Source organism: Pempheris klunzingeri, chromosome 6, assembly GCF_042242105.1.
Source record: "Pempheris klunzingeri isolate RE-2024b chromosome 6, fPemKlu1.hap1, whole genome shotgun sequence".
In the NCBI taxonomy this organism is placed as follows: domain Eukaryota; kingdom Metazoa; phylum Chordata; class Actinopteri; order Acropomatiformes; family Pempheridae; genus Pempheris; species Pempheris klunzingeri.
In genome coordinates, this window is record NC_092017.1 from 23,183,610 (window position 1) to 23,202,947 (window position 19,338).

Here is a 19,338-nt window from a genome sequence, read left to right on the forward strand (position 1 = left end):
CCTGTCTGCGGTCTGTGACTTTTAAATTCCTTCTGAACAAAACATTTCTTTATCAGCAGCACAGAAGATGAGCCAAACAATACTGATGTATATATTAGAGTAGCTTTTAACAACAACAGATAAATCTCATGAAATCAAATAGCCATGAAATTACATTGTGCCAAGGTCAGATCCTCGAGGTATTCAAATTGTATCCTTGGGGAGTGGAGGTGACGAGGGCCCTGATGGATGGCATTACCCAGTAATTAGATCCCAGATAGCTGGATGAAAAAAAAAATCCATCTGTGACCCTGAAGCCCCAACCCACAAGCAGTCTTAATGTTTATGGATGAATTTACAAACATGATCACTGTTCTCATATTTTCCATCTAAGCATCTCATTCCCATCTCAGTGAAAACAAACAAACCCTTCTGTTTTTATAAAAACATACACATTTATTAAAGAAGATAAAACATACCTTATATGTGTCATCTAAAAACAATCTGGGCGTGTGTGTGTGTGTGTGAATGTGTGTGATATCAGGTATCTGGTGTGTCGGCAGCAGCCGGCCACAGACCGATGGCCTTCAGGATGCTTTCCTCCATGGTCAGGTAATCACTGTACTCCTTCATGTTCATGTCTTCTTTCACTTCCAGGGATCTGACTGGCTTGTCAAGCTCCTGGGGACACAAACCAGAGAAGAATAAGTCAATACACAATATGCAGAATGTGATGGGACATTTTTCCCTCTCTGAAGCGGAAAAGTTATGTTAATGTTACATATTAGTTCATATTTCTTGCCTCTGAATTTTAGTGCCTTGATTTTTCATGAATTAATGCAAATAAGAGGACAACATCTTCCAGCAGTCGTAAATTGGAGTTTTTTCCTGAAGTGGAACACTTTTGTGGCTTTATAAAAAACTTTGTGGTGGTGTAGTCGTCTCATACTTTTATTAATCACATGTAAATTGCAGAGATACTGCTGCATCATTTAGTTTCAACAGAGGAGCAAGGTTCTCTGTACTCTGTTTTAATTCCATTCTAATCATGACCACATAAGTCAAATACACAGACAATCCAAGCACAAGCATCAACAAGCTTTTACGCACACATTCCCACTCACAGTGCAGAAAAGCGGTAATCACAGTTTTGTTTGTGTTAAATTCCTGAGGCATCTTGTCCCTTTCATGTGATGATAAAAGCTGCAGGCGAATGTCAGTGAATGTTGTGGAAATCTAAGGCTGATGGGAGGAGCAAGAAGAGAAAACCCACAAACACATAAACAAACAAGATTACTGCAACCTCCATCTGCATTCATACCTGCTGTCCAGTCTACGATTGAAACATTTAGCCTCAGAAAGCTTAGCTTCTATAGTTAGCACACAGACTGCCAGGCACTGGCGATCAATAACTTTACTCTCCCCAGTGCTTAGGGATCGAATAATGATCTGAATGAATTAAACATGAGGGGAGAGAGATGGAAAGAGAAAAAGAGGAGACAGAGAAAGAGGGATGGCCTTCTCAAGCTTTTCAAGTGCCAACTTTGGACTGGTGTGCTCTTTTACCTGGCTCAATAAAAAACATTTGAGTGTCACCGATACCTGTGAGGTCAGAGTGTCGCCGAGGACACGAGGTCTTATTCTATCAAACGTTAAAAGGCAAATATTGATGGTTGTGAGAGCGATCATCATTATTTAGTGTTTAGTGTGTTTAGATTATCACAGCCTGCACGAGGATCCAAAACAGCAACAACTTCTTTTCTTTTCTCTACTCGTGCTGTAACGTCCAACCAAAGCCTGTTTATTCTTTCTACAGTCAGAATCACAGCTCACCGTCCTCTTCTTCAGTTCTTCAGCCTCCTTCTTCTGTTTTGCCCACAGTTCCTTCCTCTTCAAGAGATCCGTCAACCTTTCTTCCTCCAGCTCAAAGTATTTCTTCATACTTAACCTCTGCATGCAGACACCAGAGAAAGGCACTGGTTAGCAGTTCTGTCATGTATACAGTTCAGAGCAGGCAGCCGTTAAAGCAACTAATGAGCTGTAATCTCAGTTTCTCTGACAACGCTGGAGGTTTGGTGACCTCTGAACCACCATCTCTATTGATAGAATTACTTCTATGTGGATCATCTTAATAATACAGCAAAAAGAGAACTAGCCCTAAAATCAAACTAGTGTTGTTCTGCTGCAGTATTTATTTTACAACCTTGAACATGGGTACATTACTATTCCTTTTTGCAAAATACAAAGTAAACAGGCAACTCCTAATCTAATTTAAAGAGAATAGATATGAGTGATTGGCCTCTCACCTCACTTCTGGAAGGAACATAGAGAGTCTTTGGGATTTCAAACACACGGACCACTCCTAGCTCGTCGGTCACAATGAGGAAGTGCTGCTTGGCTGTACGTACAAAACAATCCAGTAAATGAGTTTCATGTCTCAAAAATTACAGCAAGAAACTTAAAACTGAGGCTGTGAAAAGAGGCAGGCACAGGTAACAGGGGACCGCAGCAGGTTTTATGGCCATTATCTGTTTTATTGTATTCTGGTTTTGAAATTTGTAACGCTCATCTGCATTAGTCTCAAATTGTTTTACTGTTTTACATTTCTATCGGCTCATTATCAGCTTGTCAGTTATCTGTAAAGCGCGTTGAATCGCCCTTGCTTGTATAAACGGTGCTATACAAATAAAGCTTAATTGATATAATGATATTGATCTATCTGTTTTTAGCAGTGCAACTCAAGTTTTCTTCCTAAATTAGATCACAAGCTTACACCCATCTATTGTCATTTGGGTAAACATATTATTAAAATGTGATTTGGGTGTGAGAAACAAAACATACTAAGACAAGTAATGCCTTATCAATGAAACATATGCTTAGTGCTGTGTTGTGCACCAAGGAGGCCAAGAACTCACAGGAGGCGGTCCAGGGTTTGATGCAGGTAACTCTGGCGTTGGTGATGTGTGAGTGAACCTGCGCAGGTTCACTGGTCTTTTCTAGCAGATTCCACACCTCAATGTTGCCATCCTCTTTCCCAATAAAGAAAACGGCTGGTCGGGACAGGGACCAGCATCCCACAGTGCACACCTGCTCAGAGCTTGGTGACAGGATGAGGGGGCCATCCTGGATGTAGTAGTTCACGAGAGGTTAGACGGAGTCAGTGGGTTCAAAATGCAATAAATCCAGTGTGTCATGAGTTAAATATTATTATATTATATCTTGTGTACATCGTTATGCATTGATGGATTGATAATGTTAAAAGATAACCCTGATAATCTGTGTGTATTCATTTTTATTGTAATTCAATCAAGTACATGGGTACAATTCTAACAATTTTAAGTGGTTGCAATGATTTTTTGCTTCTGTAGTTTAAAGCATCAGATGTTGTTACCATGACTCCCTCCTTCCAGATGGCGAAGTTGTAGCCTCCCGTCGTCAAAATAATGTCTTTGAAGAAGGGCGACCGCTGTATCGTGTTCACCAACCAGTGATGGATGCTATAACAGTGGAGCGGCTTGGCACCTGGGGGAGAGGAGAGACAGGAAGAGAAGCTGCACATCCACCTCTATGGAAGCAACAGGACAATGCAGAACAAGGAAAATTGTACAACAAAACTGTAAGTGTATTGGTTGATTTATAATGGCGATTACATTCAGGGTGGCTGCCAAACCAAAGAGTTGACTTACAACGATTTTTTATTTTCAATCTATTAGTCAATGGCTTGTTTTGCCTCTGGACTTTGAGGATATTATTACTATTGTGGACCAACCTGCTAAAATAAACCACATACAACGCTTTACAGTCAAGAAGACATGATTTATTGGGTTTATGTTGAATTAAACTCACTTTGATAATGAGAAGAACAACAGAATACTCACTGTACAGACGTCCAGAGTCGTCCTTCTCCAGTTTCCAGTCAGTGTAAAGAATCTCCCCGTCCTGGTTATACAAATATACACATTATGGATACAAGGAAACATGGACTAAACCTGCACACAGTTCATATGTATTTTTCAGTTTTATTAATAAAGTTGTTAGGGATGTACTAGTCACATATAACATTAACAGATCATTTTTGTTACTTCCAATATTTACCAGGATCTGCCTTTGTCTTTATTCCATTATTAATGTGTGTTTGCAGAAAAGTCTACCTCGGTTCCAATATAGAGCTTGGTGTTGACATCTTCCAGAGTCATGAGTGTTTTAGCTGAGGGCACCCTGAGCTGGCTGTAGTCTGGCACGACTGCTGAACTCTCATCATTTTCATCAGCTTTTTCTGTCAGGGGAAACAGCAAAGGAGCATGTAGGACAGAGAGGAAGGTAAGGTGAAACTTTCAACTCGTACTTTTTGTTGTGTGACATTCATGGGCCTTTTTCAGCCAGTCAACAGAGATGTAGACAACATGTTAGAACAGTTACCTATAGGCGTGATACAACATTACACAAAATCACAGAGCACTTGTTTTTTGTTTTTACACTTTTTGGGTCTTACAAAGAAAAAGAATCCCAAACATGCATTTAGACCAAAGCAAATCACAACAATAAGGACAGAACAACAGGAAAGAATTTGAAAAACACCAGTGACTTATCATGAAAGAAAGACAAACATCTACTATTTAGTAGTAAGTGAATAAGAGAGATCGAACAGCGGCATTGGTGCAGCCTGCTCTGTAATTTGACCATGAACAAGACGACAGAAGGACAAAAGAGAGGGAGGTGGGGAGGGGTGCAGCTGAGGTGAATGGGTTGGTTAAAGGGGATATGAGGGGAGTGGGAAATAAAAGAGGTGGAGGTGGGAGTGAGGATTGTGGTGAGAAGGGGGACAGTAAGGGAGAAGGGTGGGAGGGTTGAGATAGGCAGGACTTGTAGTGATGGTAGAAGCCTTTACCATCACAAAAGCCCGACTGTCTGTCAGAGACAGTGCTGGACTATCCGTCCACACCCCCTTATCAGCGGGCCGCTCCCAATCAAGTCTCAGCCCCCTCTGTTAGACTAGCTCTTGAAGATCAGATCAGATTACCCAATCACACATCTTCTAAATCCACTTTCCCCCAGTTAAGATGTGTGTAGAGATATGAGACAGATGATACAGCACGGCTTCATATGTAGCCATTGTGTCACTTTTACCACACTGCAGCGCTGCTCAACTGTTGCTTAATCCCCAGGAGGGGTTGCTCGCAAAAACTGTGGTGTGGAAAATCATTTGTGTTGCTGCAGGACAGAGTGGGGCTTTTCTACGCCGGCGCCTGCTGGAAATGTAAGTGACTACAGGATCAGAAAAGGCAAAAGGTGCAGAAGAAAATACTGAATATAGAGCACACAGGCAGACAGCGTTGCCCCAATCATTTTCAGACATCTTAAGCATCACCGGAGTATTAATAACAAAGGGATTCATTAAAACCTTAATAACAGACTGCCTGAGGGCTGCTGAAAAAAACCCCAGCAGATTTATTGCCTCAGTTAGTGAGCATATTAATTCTATAACCGCCAGCCACCAAAGCTGTGTTTATGGAGGCAGACCTTCAGCCAGACAAAGACAGGTCTCTTCTTGACCAGCCAGGACACACACGATCATCTTCTGGCACACAAGGAGCCTGAGCAGCATATTGCAAAGAGCTGACAGTCAGCGAGTCTAATGCTCTGCAACTATGAGAGCCTTGTTTTGGAAGTATCACTTAATAAAGTGCTATGAAACTGGAGGAGAGAAAAGGGAGACAGACGGAGAAGGAGAGTACCTGAGGGCAGAGTGAACCCTGCCCCACTGATCGCTGTGCTCAGCCATCCAAAGCTGAATTAAAGAATCCAAGATCTAAGATCCCCAAAATAGACTCACAGTCAAACACACACTTTGTTTTGGTCTCCTCGCTTGTTTTTAACGCATCCTGATTCAGAATCTAGAAATGTAGCAATTGTTCACCTTTACAAAATAAGCCTTCCTCTCCCCTGTGTTGCTCTGAAGAGTAAAAAGAAAACTATGAATCTTCATGCAAAGCCAGACAATATGTGATTTTATATTTTGAGCTCGCAAACTGAGCTTTGCTTTATCACATTATTTTTCCAGGTTGCTTTGCATCCAACAATAAAAACAGACTTATTATTCAAATGACTGTAACTGAGTACTGCTCATTAATGTGACTGATTGTAGGAAGAGGAAGAGAGATGGTGCAACAGACAGAATAAATGAATAAAGCCAGGCAGCTTAAAGGGTAAAATCCCTCACCTGTGGTCCTACTCGTATCATCACTGTTACAGGTATATTGTTCCAGGCTGAACTTCAAAGGAGCGTATTCTCCACTGGTATCGATCTTTGGCAGGGAAACCTGACACATGAAAAGTAGACTAGAAGTGGCTAAACGTTATCTAAAACATCATCTTCACAATCTGCAAAAAGCTTCACTTTTAGATTTAGAAACTGCAGAAAACAAATCTCAGTATTTATTTCAAATAATCTATAACTCATATTTGTCAAAACATCTAACTTCATATAAATTATTAAATTTGAATAGCCCCCCTGAACCCTGCAGTACCCTGAACAGAGGTTTCCATGTCCGGTCCAGGTGTTTGAAAGTGTCAGGGACACTGTAAGGTGTCAGCTGGGTCTTCTGTTCGCCTTTCTGCTTCCTGTCTGACGCTGAATGGCTCAACAGTTTTGGCAGTCGCACGTCCCAGAACATTACAGTGCTTTAGAGGGAGACACAAAGTAAAGAGAAATCAAAAAGTAACATTAACTTGATAATTTACATAAATATGAATCCTTATGTTGATACTTAATGTTGTTGCACACACCATCAATAGTGACTGAAACAGACTCTGTGGAAGACCTGTGGGCTTTGTCAGTTTTAAATTATAGATAAAAGATCACAATATTGTTGAAATGTGGTGACTGCCACTAACTGCAGAGTGTGAGCAGTACTTTGGCCAGCCTACTTAGACTTCCAAATATTCAGTGTAACAAGCATTCTGTATTTATATTAAAGCATGTCCTGCTGGACAAAGTCACACATATCAGGCTCTCAGTAGATGACAAGACCAACATGTGTGTGTGTGAGAAACACAAACAATAATGATTCCTTGTAAACCAGAGAGAAGCACTGAGTGTAGTGGGACCTGTAATCTGGCTACAAAAGACAATACCCTCATTGACTGCACAGCTCTTAAATATCTAACTAGCACAGTACAGTATGTTCAGCGGGGGGAGGACAAGCTGGACTGCCCTGTGGGTTTAAGCCCAGTGTTTTTATTGTTTTTGTAGCTTTAAGTCCTTGGAGAACCTTTTGTGTGCTGGTAGATGTTGGTTGTTGAGTGTCACAGTGACTAAGTACATTTACTTAAGTACACATTGGGGGTACTTGCACTTTTTTACTCCACTGCATTCAATCTATAACTTTAGCAATTAGTTATTTTGCAGATTCAGATTAATAACACAGAACACAATCAACAAATGAATTATCTTGTAATATTACAGGTTAAAATAGGATAAAATGAGACTTTATTGAAGCTACTCAGCTGTATGGAAACCAGTTAAAATTAGCCTCCTGTTAACCAGCTAAAACATTATAGTGATGTAGACATTCATAATCGTTATTAGAATCCAATAATATAACATACATTATTCTGAAATGGGCCATTCCGCATTGTTAGCAGGTTTTCTTTTGGTACTTTAAGTATATTTTTATGCAAATACTTTTGTACCATTCATTTTGAATGTCAGACTAAGACACTGTGGTAAAGTCAAGTAAAACATTTGAGTACTTCTTCCATCACTGGCCTCATGGAGGACAGAGGGGCAGTCATAATAACCTCAGAAATTATTATTATAATTTCCAAACATTACTTACTTCTATTAACATTAAATTATTAAAAAAAAATTAAAAGCAGCGCTGGCAGTGATAAAGGTGCATGGTAGATCATAAAATGTGCCTGTTCAAAGAAACACAAGTGACGGGCCAGTGTGACACACCTACATAACTGCCAGCAATGCCAGTAAAAAAACGTATACTGGTATCTATAGTGCCAACAGCCCATACAAGTAAGAGCAGTTGCTGATCATACTCAGTTTCACAGATAGACAACATGCGAACAATCAGGGGGAACAGTGATGTTCTTTAACTGGCAGTGGCTGCCAACCATAATGGTTTGGATCAGTGGAGAGGCACAAGTATAAACAAGCAGGCATACTTGTCAAGTCAAAATCTGTCATACATGACCTGGTTATCTTGGCTACAAATTGAGCATTTTTCTGTATGGGACCTACCAGTCAGGAGAGCAGGTGACAACCTGAACAGAAATCTTATGCTTGTTCTCCACTGGTAAGCCCGTTCTGGTCACCTAATCAGAGAGAGAGAGTCACAAAATTAACTGTCAGGCTTAGTATTGTAAAGAGCAGTCAAGTGAACAAGGTTACTGGAGATATATGAGAGGTTAACATGACCCCAGGGGCACTTTGATGATTGCCTTATTTTACTTATCCAGATAAGTGCCAGTGGTTGTCATGATTTATTACAGCTGGCTATAAAGACATAAGAAAGACAGATGTTGTCGCTCTAGTTATTATGTATTCATTGTTTCATGAAAAATATTTTAGAATCACTAAACCACATGCTTAGATTCTGTGGACTGTAAGAGTTTATTGAATATTCGTGAGACCATAGTTCATAATTACTATATAAATATTTTTATAGCATTAGCTTGCACATTTGTTATTGCACTTTGTGCTGGATTACAGGCCAAGCTCAACACTGTCTCACTGTGTCACCTGAGTATCACTTCAGGTCAATAAAATTTTAGAGGTACTTTACAAAACATTCAATGACACGAAACCACAGACATTATTCTCTGCAGGTGTTAGAACAGGAATGTTTGTCAGGGCAAAAAAACATCTTTAGGCTATGATGAATATGCAGTCTTTTTTGGCAGTGGCACTGTGGCGTTAATGTTCTGCAGTTAGTTATGACCAACTGCATCATTCCTTTATACCTTTCTGTTGAATCTTGTTATTCCTATCATTATATCCTCAATACATTGCATTCTAACCTTCACAAGGTTTCTCTGCTCTGACAACTTCCTTGTGCTCACTATTGCCTTACCTCCTGTTAGACTTGTTTACATTCAAGTAGCTTTCAACCTTAGTCAGATAAAACTCCAAAACTAGATATAGCAATCATTAGCACAATAAAAGACCTGACTGTTTAATGTTTTGTTAGCAATTTGAGACTTAGGTGTGAAGGCTTGAAAATGTACTCACGTTGCATTTGGTATGTTGGAAACTTTGCCACAGTGTTTGCATCAGATATGATGAAAAAAGCTTGAGATCAAGAAAGCATTAAAGAATGTTTTACTGAAAGCTCTACTGTGTACTCACACAAAACACCTTTTATTAATCAAGATAGGCCAAATCAATTACTTATCAACCCTTTGGAAGGTTCCAGCACCAACCAAATGCACTCCTGAGTGAAAATGTCGGGGAATAACTCTCTGCGTGATCAGTGTTCTGCCTATTTGATGGCACATTTGCACTTGTTACTCTTTCCAGCCCCTCTGCTCTTCAGCTCTGTGTACCTCAAACGTTGGTGGCAGCCACTGGACATCAGTAACTGGTGCTTTGTGGCTGCTCTCTAGGGCGGACAATGCACAGTAGTGCACGACAGGAGTCTTATTCTCTTTGTTGTCATCAAGGTCCTGGTGGGAGGTCAGACACAAAAGGCACAGCATGTACAGTGAGCTCTGACAATTCAATCTAAATACAAAGACTTTATACTGTGGTGAACAGCCATCCTAAAATGGTATAGCAGGATATTAAAATATAGTATGCATAACAAATGTGCATTGCACAGAATGAATAGAATTGCATGTAACAGTTCAAAATGTACTAAACTCAAAACTTCCTTGGGGTGGATTTTAGCAGAAGTTTGTACATCAACGACCATTTTATCTTTCTCAACTCACTGGCGGTTTGAGACGTCCGCTCATACTGCAGACACACATCTGCTAGTTTGGTTTTGTAGTGCACATGCAGTTGGATTTAAATGGTGTGAACGGAACACAGATTTACAGTGTATACAGTAGGATTTTAATTCTGCGTTTATCTGATATGTTAGCAACAGGTGTTGGTGCAGAGCAGCTTTCACAGCACTCAACATTGAATTAAAGCCTTTTAGTAGATACAACTGCCATTGTTTACACTGCAAACACACAAGGGAGGGCAGTGATCTGATTTGCTTGTGTGTTATCTTCTATGTGGATAAACTATGGTGGAGGATGGAAGGCTTGTGTAACAGCTGTGCTGTGTGAGCTGATGCTGTTGACTCGGGAGAATGAAGAGCAAACAAGGACAAAAAGAATAGAGGGAGGTACATAAGGTGGGAGAGGGGAAAGCAAAAGAGACGGAAGTAGCTGGGACAGGGATGGAGACAGCTCTTTTACTGTAGAGGCAATAAACACACACAAAGCAAATGGGGGCTGGATGATGGGGGCATATGTGTCTATTTATATTCAGCAGCCAAGTGGAAGATGTCAGTGGAGGTCAGGCTCTAAGGGACAGAACTGGTTTAATATTTGGTGTCTGGACGTCTATGGTGGATTTCATATACCTGCTATGTTGTGGGTTTAAATGTGAGCCCTGGTTTTCATCACGTATCACTACCTGTCTTCCCCCACCTCTTCTCTATTGCTCTACAGAACATAAGACCATTTAAACCAGGCAGATATGCCATGAAAATATTAGTTTACTGTGATGTTAAGCCAAAAGACAAACCCTCTTTGAAGTTTCCATCTTTAGTCAAGAGTTTTTTTTCCTCTGTTAGATCACTTCAACCTGAGTGAGGTGTTTGTATGAGGCCTAATAGGCTTCTTTCGTTTAGCAGTGGGGTCTTGTAATGATATAAACCTGCTTTGAGCTTTACTCCTGGCATTAGTACGTTTGTGGAGCTAGTTTTGATAGCTGTGGCTGGCTTGAAAAGAACCATTAGGCCACTGCATTCCCATCTAATGAAAGGGTGAGGATGAGGAGAGAACGCAGGAGTCAACGTATCATCATCTGCCTCGGTCATACAGCACCACTGAAGAGTACAGCCTGTCTTTTACAGCAAATGTGCTGCATGCTTTGATAAACTGAGGGCCCATATTTGAATAAACCGAGCTGACATCATCACCAGCCAAAGACTCAAGATAACTGATACCACATGTAATAGCCCAAAACAGATACAGAACACTGTGTATTATTGTATCAACAATGCGCACACAGACAGGATATGGATACTTACGAATATGTCAGTGTTGACAGAGACCTTTTTACCACTAGGCTGTGTTCCCTGTAGGTGTGTGACGTGAGCAGAAATATCCCACAACACAACCTGAGACACAACACAAAATCAGTTATTAGAGAAAATCTGAACCAAGTGCAAAATACACTTCCTCATGTAAAAAAAACACACACACAATGAATATGATCAAATGTCAACTAAAACAGAACAGAAACAATATATATAAACTGTACAGGATGTGACTAAAATTACCGGGCTTGTTAGTCATAACATGAAAATTTTATATCATAGATTATGTTTATCACTCATCGTTTGCACTTGTTGGGACTGTGGAAAGAAAGGCAAAAAGAAAGAAAAGGCAGCAGATACAGCAAAGCAGAGTTGCAGAGCAGAGTTAAAGTCAGCACCTGGCCATTTATGCAGCCGCCAACGATAATATTTGGATCAGATGGGCAGAACTCAAAAGCAAAAATGTCATCTGGGCTCTCCAGCAGCAACTGCAAACAACACAGAAAACCCACATATAGAGGGCAGAAATATGGCGTTTCAAAGCAGACATTTCTATGTATTGGGTGCTTGCCATCCCAAATATTTATTTATTCTGGTCTCTCCATACAAGGTTCAGCTTTTAATCCAAAAAACCAAACACATACAGTAGATTCCATTTCATCAGGCATAAGGGGAAAAAAGACCTAGGATGGTATTACAGCGTAGTCATTTTCCAGCATCCAGTTTAAATCTGCTGGAGTTTAAAAGAAGCAGCAAGACTGAACTACATCACTTTATTCTCCACACTAAATAGATATATTTACTTCAATTACATAATGTCTCTGGTTTCCTCTATAGAGTACCCTTTGCCACTTTGATCACTGCTCGAGCAGACAGTGAAACCAAAGCATGACATGTGCACTAAAGAAGGCATACGTCTCCCAGAACTCATATTACTTTTGAGTGATTTAGCAGCTCAGTTTTATTGATTGAGAGCCTGGGTCAAATCAATAAAGCTTCTCAAATTTTGCTATAACAAATAATGGTTTTGAATGGCAGCACTGAGCAAAGCCTTCCAGCCATCTCTTATCCAAGTGTGTCTCAAATAGATATGAGGTGAGACGGAAGACAATTTTCTTGTAACCTGTCAATGAGAGAGAGAAATCTGGTCTTTTTAATCTTTTTCCAATCAACTTGTAGACCCTCCACATTCACTGAGACGGTCCTTCCCATATAATCATATATACCTGGGGATTAGAGGGGTCAGAGAAGCTATAGAAGACAATGAAAGAAGGTCTGATGGCAAACGTTGTGAACTCGTTCAACCTCTCCTCCTTTTTCTCAGTCAAAGCCACAGCTACCACACCTAACACACAGACACACACAAAAAAAGCACATCATACGAAAAAGCAACTACACAGCAGCAAAAAATAGATGTTGAATATGTTTACAGAGTCTTTTAACTTTACTGATTTAGAAACTAGAGGCTAAATTATGATTTCCTCTATGAGCAACATTTAATGGATTGATGACATGTTTTGGCGCTGATATTATTATTCTGGATCTTACTGGAGGCCTGCTCCATGGGTGATGACAGCTGCTCAACATTAAAAAGCAGTAGTGAAGAGCAGTGACACTTTTACAATGGACTTGAAATTCTGACAATGAGATAATAGGGAGAGTGAATGTAATTTATTTTTGTTGTGGTTACCGCTAGCATTGTCCATCAACAGTATCCTTGTTAACATTTTCTTACCAAATGCTATTATAGGTATTTACAGCCATCATATGCTGCCCCGCCAACTCTCCTAGGGTATCAATATTGACCACTTTTGCTCTGACATTAAAAAATGTCTCAAAGATGCACTAACTAAAGTAATCTGATTAATTAATTCCTTTTTATTTCAATATTTCATCAGAATGATGACTGTGATCTTTTACACTTTACCGTAGATGGTAGGGTGCCAATTAATGCTGCTGATTTTCTTGTCCTTAGCGTAATTCTGGTCTGTGAAGGCCTGATAAAGCATGAAACCTTCGGAAACCTTGCCAGACCAGTCACCGTCTTCAGCTGCTGTCCCCAGAGCTTTCCAGTCGTCAATGAACACATTCATGATCTCTTCCTGCTGAAGGGCTTGCAAAACCCTGCAAAAAAATAAAGAAATAAATATAAGTGAGCATAATATTTCTCCATATCTACTATCCAAAGCCTTTAAATACTCCAGATGTTCTCTTATCTCTAAACTGTACACAAAGGATACTTAGGGTGTGGGAAAGTGTAAGATTACAATGTACCACTAAAACTTTTGTTTAAGTCTGGGCTGTAAAGCCTTTTATACCAAAATATAGTACAAAGGAAGATGAAGGTGTGAAAGTATTCTTTTTGAATATTCTGATGCACCTACAGTGATTAATAGATGTGTTTGAGTACCGTGAGGCTGATACAGAAATGTATGAGTTCAGTCTTCCTACACAAAATATAACCCTTACCAGACTACGAATAACAGGAATGCTTCATTTTACCTGGGGGTCACTAAGTTGCAAAAATTCTTCAGACTCTCAGACTGGAGGATGTTCTCTTTTTCTTCATCACTCAGCTCTCTCGGTATGTACTGGGTAAAGATATTCCTCTGACACTTCCTGTAAAGTGGAAGGAAAAAAACGTACATGTATTTGTGTGGATGGAGTTACTATTAAGATGATAAAGAGAGAATAAATGGCAAACACTGAATGCTATGTAATGAATGTGTTCATAATTTAGAACTATATCATCTGAAGCACCTAAATATAAAGCATTTAATATTGCATTAAGTGGTAAAATCTTATTTCCTTACTGCATTGAAAGAGGTTAAATAATTTTACCAGTGAGTAGTAAATCCATAGCATGTGTACTAATTTGTTGGCATACCATTGTGTCTGAGCACTGCTGCTCTGCAGCCTGGGCACAGCCTGTATCCCGCAGTCCCTCTGCATTTGCTTGATGCTGAATCTGCTGTCTTGATAGGAAGCACACTCTAGGTAGCCATCCTTAGCATCTGCAGTGTTGCGGTCGGAAAAACAGACTGGTACCCCAAACTTCCTCTGCACTCTGGAGAATTTGTACCAGAGCTGATGACAAAAACGAGACAGAATACAGAGATCTAATGGAAGGACAAGGGAGAGTGTGAACATTTTTTATCTAATATGCATGTAAAATGTCCTAATGTGTTATAAACTCCAGTACCCTTTTTCTGGTCTCTTTGATAGAGTCTTCATCTATTTCCTGCTCACTGCCGAGAGATATCCATTGCTTTGGTCCTGGGGTTTTATTGACTTCATTCTCAAGCACTTGTGATGTCTCAGGCTCTGGGGGCTGCAGAACACGGACTAAATCAGAAGAATAGATTGTATAGAGAGAAGCAGAAAGCTAGAGCAAAATAGTATGTGAATACTAATATAAGTATATATTATATATTCTATTATATATATACTAAAATAAGTAGTTTTAGAGGATCTTTTTTATTTTAGCAAAGCAAAGTAGACAATCCATATGTATGACCTCTAATAAATAAAAAAGTGTACATACCTCCATATAAAAGGAAGTAAATAATAGAAAACATTCCTGCCTGCAGAATCCCCACATGTTAAATTAGCCATTTAAATGTAATTCTCACACATTTAGAACTTTTCAAACACAAAGTTAGCCTAGTGAACAGGCCATTAGTAACTACAGAAAGAGAAAAAGTGATAGTGAAAAAGTGATTGTAACCATAACCAAATCTACTGTCTGCTTACATTGAGGATTCTGTCCTTAGCCTCTGGTGTCACAGCCAGGTAGAAGCTCTGATCATAGGTGAAGTCTCTGTCATAAACCAGCAAGAGTTCATCCTCTGGGTAGTCCTGTCAGATAAAGGAATCTGGAATTCACAACACTGAGCTATTTTCATGAAAAAATGTCTTATAATAATCACTGACTTTTGAAAAGATTCTGGCAATCACAAGGAAAAATTGTACGTTAGGTTGAGATGTGGTTTTCAGATATGAAGACTCCTTTTGAAAAAGATAACCTGACTCACATCAGCAAAGACAAAGTCAGACCACGTGTGTGTCCCAAATAAGAAACCTGACAATACTTAGAACAGATGAGTCTGTCTGGTCTCATTAGAATTTTGTATTGTAGTCGAGGGGGCATGAATGCATGAGTGGTTACCATGTAATCTAGATCAGAGGCGAAATTAGGTTAAACTGGTCACTGGTCTGTTCCCACAGCCCGTGACTTGGGGTCTGTGTATCATCACAGTGTCTTGGGGGTATTGTCTGAGTGATCTGGATGACAATGGATCAGCCTCACCAGCACAATCTGCTTCACAGGGCTGAAATCGGACACTGCGGCTCTTGTCTTAATGTCCTGTATGATGTCGTCTTTTTTCAACAGCTTGTAAGGGCTCTCCCCTGTGACGTCCTCATCAGCCCGGCAACCAAAGAGCTCCTGGGTGGCTGATGTCAGGACCATGGGGAAGATATCCTCAGGATGACCTTGGTGAGAGAGATCAAAATCAATATAGAAAGGAAAGATGGTAGACAGAGGAAATTATACATTAAAATGAGCTGGATTTAAACCTCCAATCTTAGAGAGCACACAAGAAACATTGGGTGCTATCTGGTTTTAGATTTTATTAGTGTTTGGGCAAGCGCACAATAACAATAACTCTAATGTTAACCCTAAATAATGATAACTTGTCAGTTGGGCGTCTTTTCAAGATGTTGAAGGTACTCCCATTTCAAAACACCATTTTTTGTCACTAACTTTGTAAACTCTGTTGAATTCCCCCAGAAACACAGCGTTTGTTCATAATCTGTTTCTCCTCTCCTGCCATCCACACACAGTATGAGTATAAGGCCTCATAATCACAAGGATCAATCTGAAATCACGAGTCAAGACGCTTTTGTCAGATGTTAGAATATTTGAAGTTGTACCGTGTTGATAATGATGGCAATGGGCTAGGTGGTTAAATGTCATGTCTATGTGCGCTGTCTATCCCGCAGACTGTACAAAACAAATTGCTGTCATCATTTGTGCATCTAAAAAAAAAAGTCTTCCTGAAACTGAATGTACAAATATCACGTTGTAATAAGTCTTTACCGGTGGTGTTGGCAAAATAGAGTTGTAAGTGTAAAAGGTTAATGCCTGATTATGTCCACCATGTAAAATCTTTGTGTCTTGTGAATGGGGCAAAACCAAGAGGTTCAAGAACATAAACAATTTCAAGTGCTAATAGTTAGCTTGCAGGTCAGGCACTGAAAAATAAAGAGAATAAAAACTGTTACTGTATGTATACTACAGGAAGCACAGACATAAGGGACAGACGTAAGCCATTGCACTCCTGAAAGCAGAAATTGATGAAATAGCTCTGGAAACAGAAACATAAGCATGGTGAGTAAGAACACAGAGATGCCACAACTAAGAGCCTAAACCTCATTAGTTAAGTGATATTCACACAATGGACAGGCTTTAGTGTCATCATTGCCTACGGACTGTGACGCAGATTCTTGCTCCTACTTTTCTGATCAAACGCACTGCAAGCGCCTCTGATACTCCACCTGCCCCTCCCTGCAGGGTGGACCACCCTACAATATCACAGGATGAAATGCAATCCCTGTGAATAGCCTACACGCAATGTCCAAATGCTTGCAGGGGGAATGCTGATGTGTTTTGTGCTATACAGGCATCTGAGAGGCAGATCAATAATGCATGAATTCAAGACACAAACTGCTCAGCTACAGACATCTAACCAGGATTGTTACCAAATAAAACCGCAGCACTGCACCATCACCACAACAAAGTTTTTTCTAATAAACAACCTATGCAGACTCCTCCATATCTAAGACCTGGCTCAGTCCAGGGCACACTACAGTAAACAGGGCTCTACATAATGATAGTTTTCATCCTGCTTGCGGTCTCTCTCTTCAAAGTATTTCCACAAGGTTGCTGAGGGGACGCTGGGAATGCTAAAGTACAGCTTAAGTAACCACTTCCCAGCTGGGTGTGGCAACCTTTCCCACTCACACCACTTAGGCCTCACGCCAAATCATTGTAGTGGAAACTCACACCCCTCATTTTACAGAGTTATGTGTCAACTATGGCATTTGTATTCATGGGAAATATTTGTTTGAGAAACAAAGAGTGCGATGTGCAATGTTCCATAACCCTAAAGAATGCAATTAAACTGTGTTTGTAGGCTGCGCTGAGGAGATATTTTAAATTTGTCTGGCCTCTTTCCTCTTGCATAATCCCATGACGGCTAACTTTCTTTGACTGCATACTGAAATATATTTACAGTACACCACAGTACATTGTAATTATGTCTGTTTGTTTTCATTTCTGTTGAAACTTGTTAAGAGTTTTATCCTGAACAATAGGTGCCTATCAGCTGATAAGATTACCTATCACTTATATCATCAATGTCCTTGAGAAACCTGTTCAGGAGTGAAGAAAACCTGCATTTATGTTTGTATCAGTGGGCCACCATATTACCATTGTAACATGTTGGTGCCCACAAGGTTAATCATTATATCTTAAGGTTAATACTTGGTTTAGGTTAGGGTTGGGTTGAGGTTAGGGTAAATCTATTTAGGATGCAGACTTATACCGCTGCGTTTAAAAGTTGGAAATGCGTCAAATTAATGAATTAAAGTGTAAAAAAACGAGCTTATGTGCATCCGATGACTCCTAACACGGTTGCTTTTAACTCCCATATGAGCCAATGATCTAACCCATAACATAACATATTGTTGATGGCCAAAAGCATGCTTTCTGGGCTAGTGTGTTGACAGTAAACCAGACCATGACAATGGGAACCCACAGTTTAGTAGAGAGCATGACCAAAGGCTATGCAACAGTACACTCTAGATCACATCTGAAGAATGCATATCATTTGTCCAACTCCTCAAAGACATTCTCATTATTAGTTTCAGTCATGCTTGTTAAATCCCCACTAGTGAGGAAGTTCTCGTGGTTTAGGGGTCCTACAATAATGAGGACAAATTTGAATAAACACTACAATGCTTTCATTAATTTTATTGATTTGTAAGACCTCTAGCTAATCTAATTTAATATGATTAAAATTTGCTTCAGGACGTGCAGACTACTAAAACCAAACCAGCTGTTTACTTTTAGATAGCTGCATTTACAGTATGATGAGTTTAATCTGCAAATCTAAGATTAGTTTCGCAACCAATTTTACTGAAATTGTTTACCTGTTTTTTTCAGGTTCATATTAAAGTGAATGAAGTAAATATTGATATAATGAAGTAATGAAAGGCCTTTGTTATTGTCTCTTCTACATCACATCAAGGATGGGCAAATAAATAAGCAAATAATAATATAATGAATAATTTTCTCTTACCAGGCTCCACACGTGCTGGGGACTGAATCGTTTTTCCTAAATGGGAAAAAAGAGTAAATTGTATTTACTGTGTCTTTCCATTTACACACATTAACACTATGCACTTATTGACAGACACTCACCTTTACGTCTCCCCTTACTGCCTGCACTGCTTGATGCACTTTTTGGTCTCTTGGGTGGCATCCTCGCTCTTATGATGGCCTCGCTAATAAGAGAGAGAACATTTATGCACAAATTCAACAACGTACAGTGTTACATTTCTCCAAACAGGACACCAAACTGCTATTTTTTTATCTCTACACATTTCTGTTTATGTTATCACACTGGCAGAGCTGTGTCTTGCAATAGTGCCTGGAAAGTCCTTATAAATGCATGTGGTGACACCTGGTGGACGTTAAGAATATTGTCCTGTCATTTTTGTACTGAATACATTGAAGGACTCTAGAATATGGGAATTTACTTTATGTGTGTAAAAGGATTAAGTCTTCAGGCTGACAGACATTTGTATGGAGAACTTCATTTTGTATGTGATAAGGTTATAACCACATAGACATAGAATGAGAAGGAAGTATTCAGTAGTCGGATAAAAGTAGCAATACCATTTAAAGTCCTGCACCGAAAATATAATTTAAAATACAAAATAAAGAAATATTAGAATGCCATCACTCAGTATTATGTATTGGTTTAAATAACTTGATGCAATAAAGTGTTATAAAGAGTAAAAA

General features: G+C 39.6%; 1 protein-coding gene across 1 annotated transcript; it reads right to left on the reverse strand.

Annotated features, from left to right (window-relative positions):
* Positions 1 to 481: 481 nt before the first annotated feature.
* dnai3 (dynein axonemal intermediate chain 3) lies at positions 482 to 18,796 on the reverse strand. Its single transcript, XM_070832242.1, has 22 exons — positions 18,736 to 18,796; positions 18,614 to 18,649; positions 15,559 to 15,743; positions 15,003 to 15,107; positions 14,452 to 14,580; positions 14,137 to 14,336; positions 13,752 to 13,868; positions 13,177 to 13,373; positions 12,476 to 12,594; positions 11,648 to 11,737; positions 11,241 to 11,330; positions 9,538 to 9,657; positions 8,234 to 8,307; positions 6,507 to 6,660; positions 6,200 to 6,299; positions 4,131 to 4,255; positions 3,858 to 3,918; positions 3,371 to 3,501; positions 2,895 to 3,102; positions 2,286 to 2,377; positions 1,813 to 1,929; positions 482 to 660 (listed from the first exon to the last, which is right to left on the reverse strand). The coding sequence occupies exons 1-22, from the start codon at positions 18,794 to 18,796 to the stop codon at positions 520 to 522; spliced, it is 2,652 nt and encodes an 883-aa protein (XP_070688343.1). The 3' UTR covers positions 482 to 519.
* Between the last annotated feature and the right edge of the window lie 542 nt (positions 18,797 to 19,338).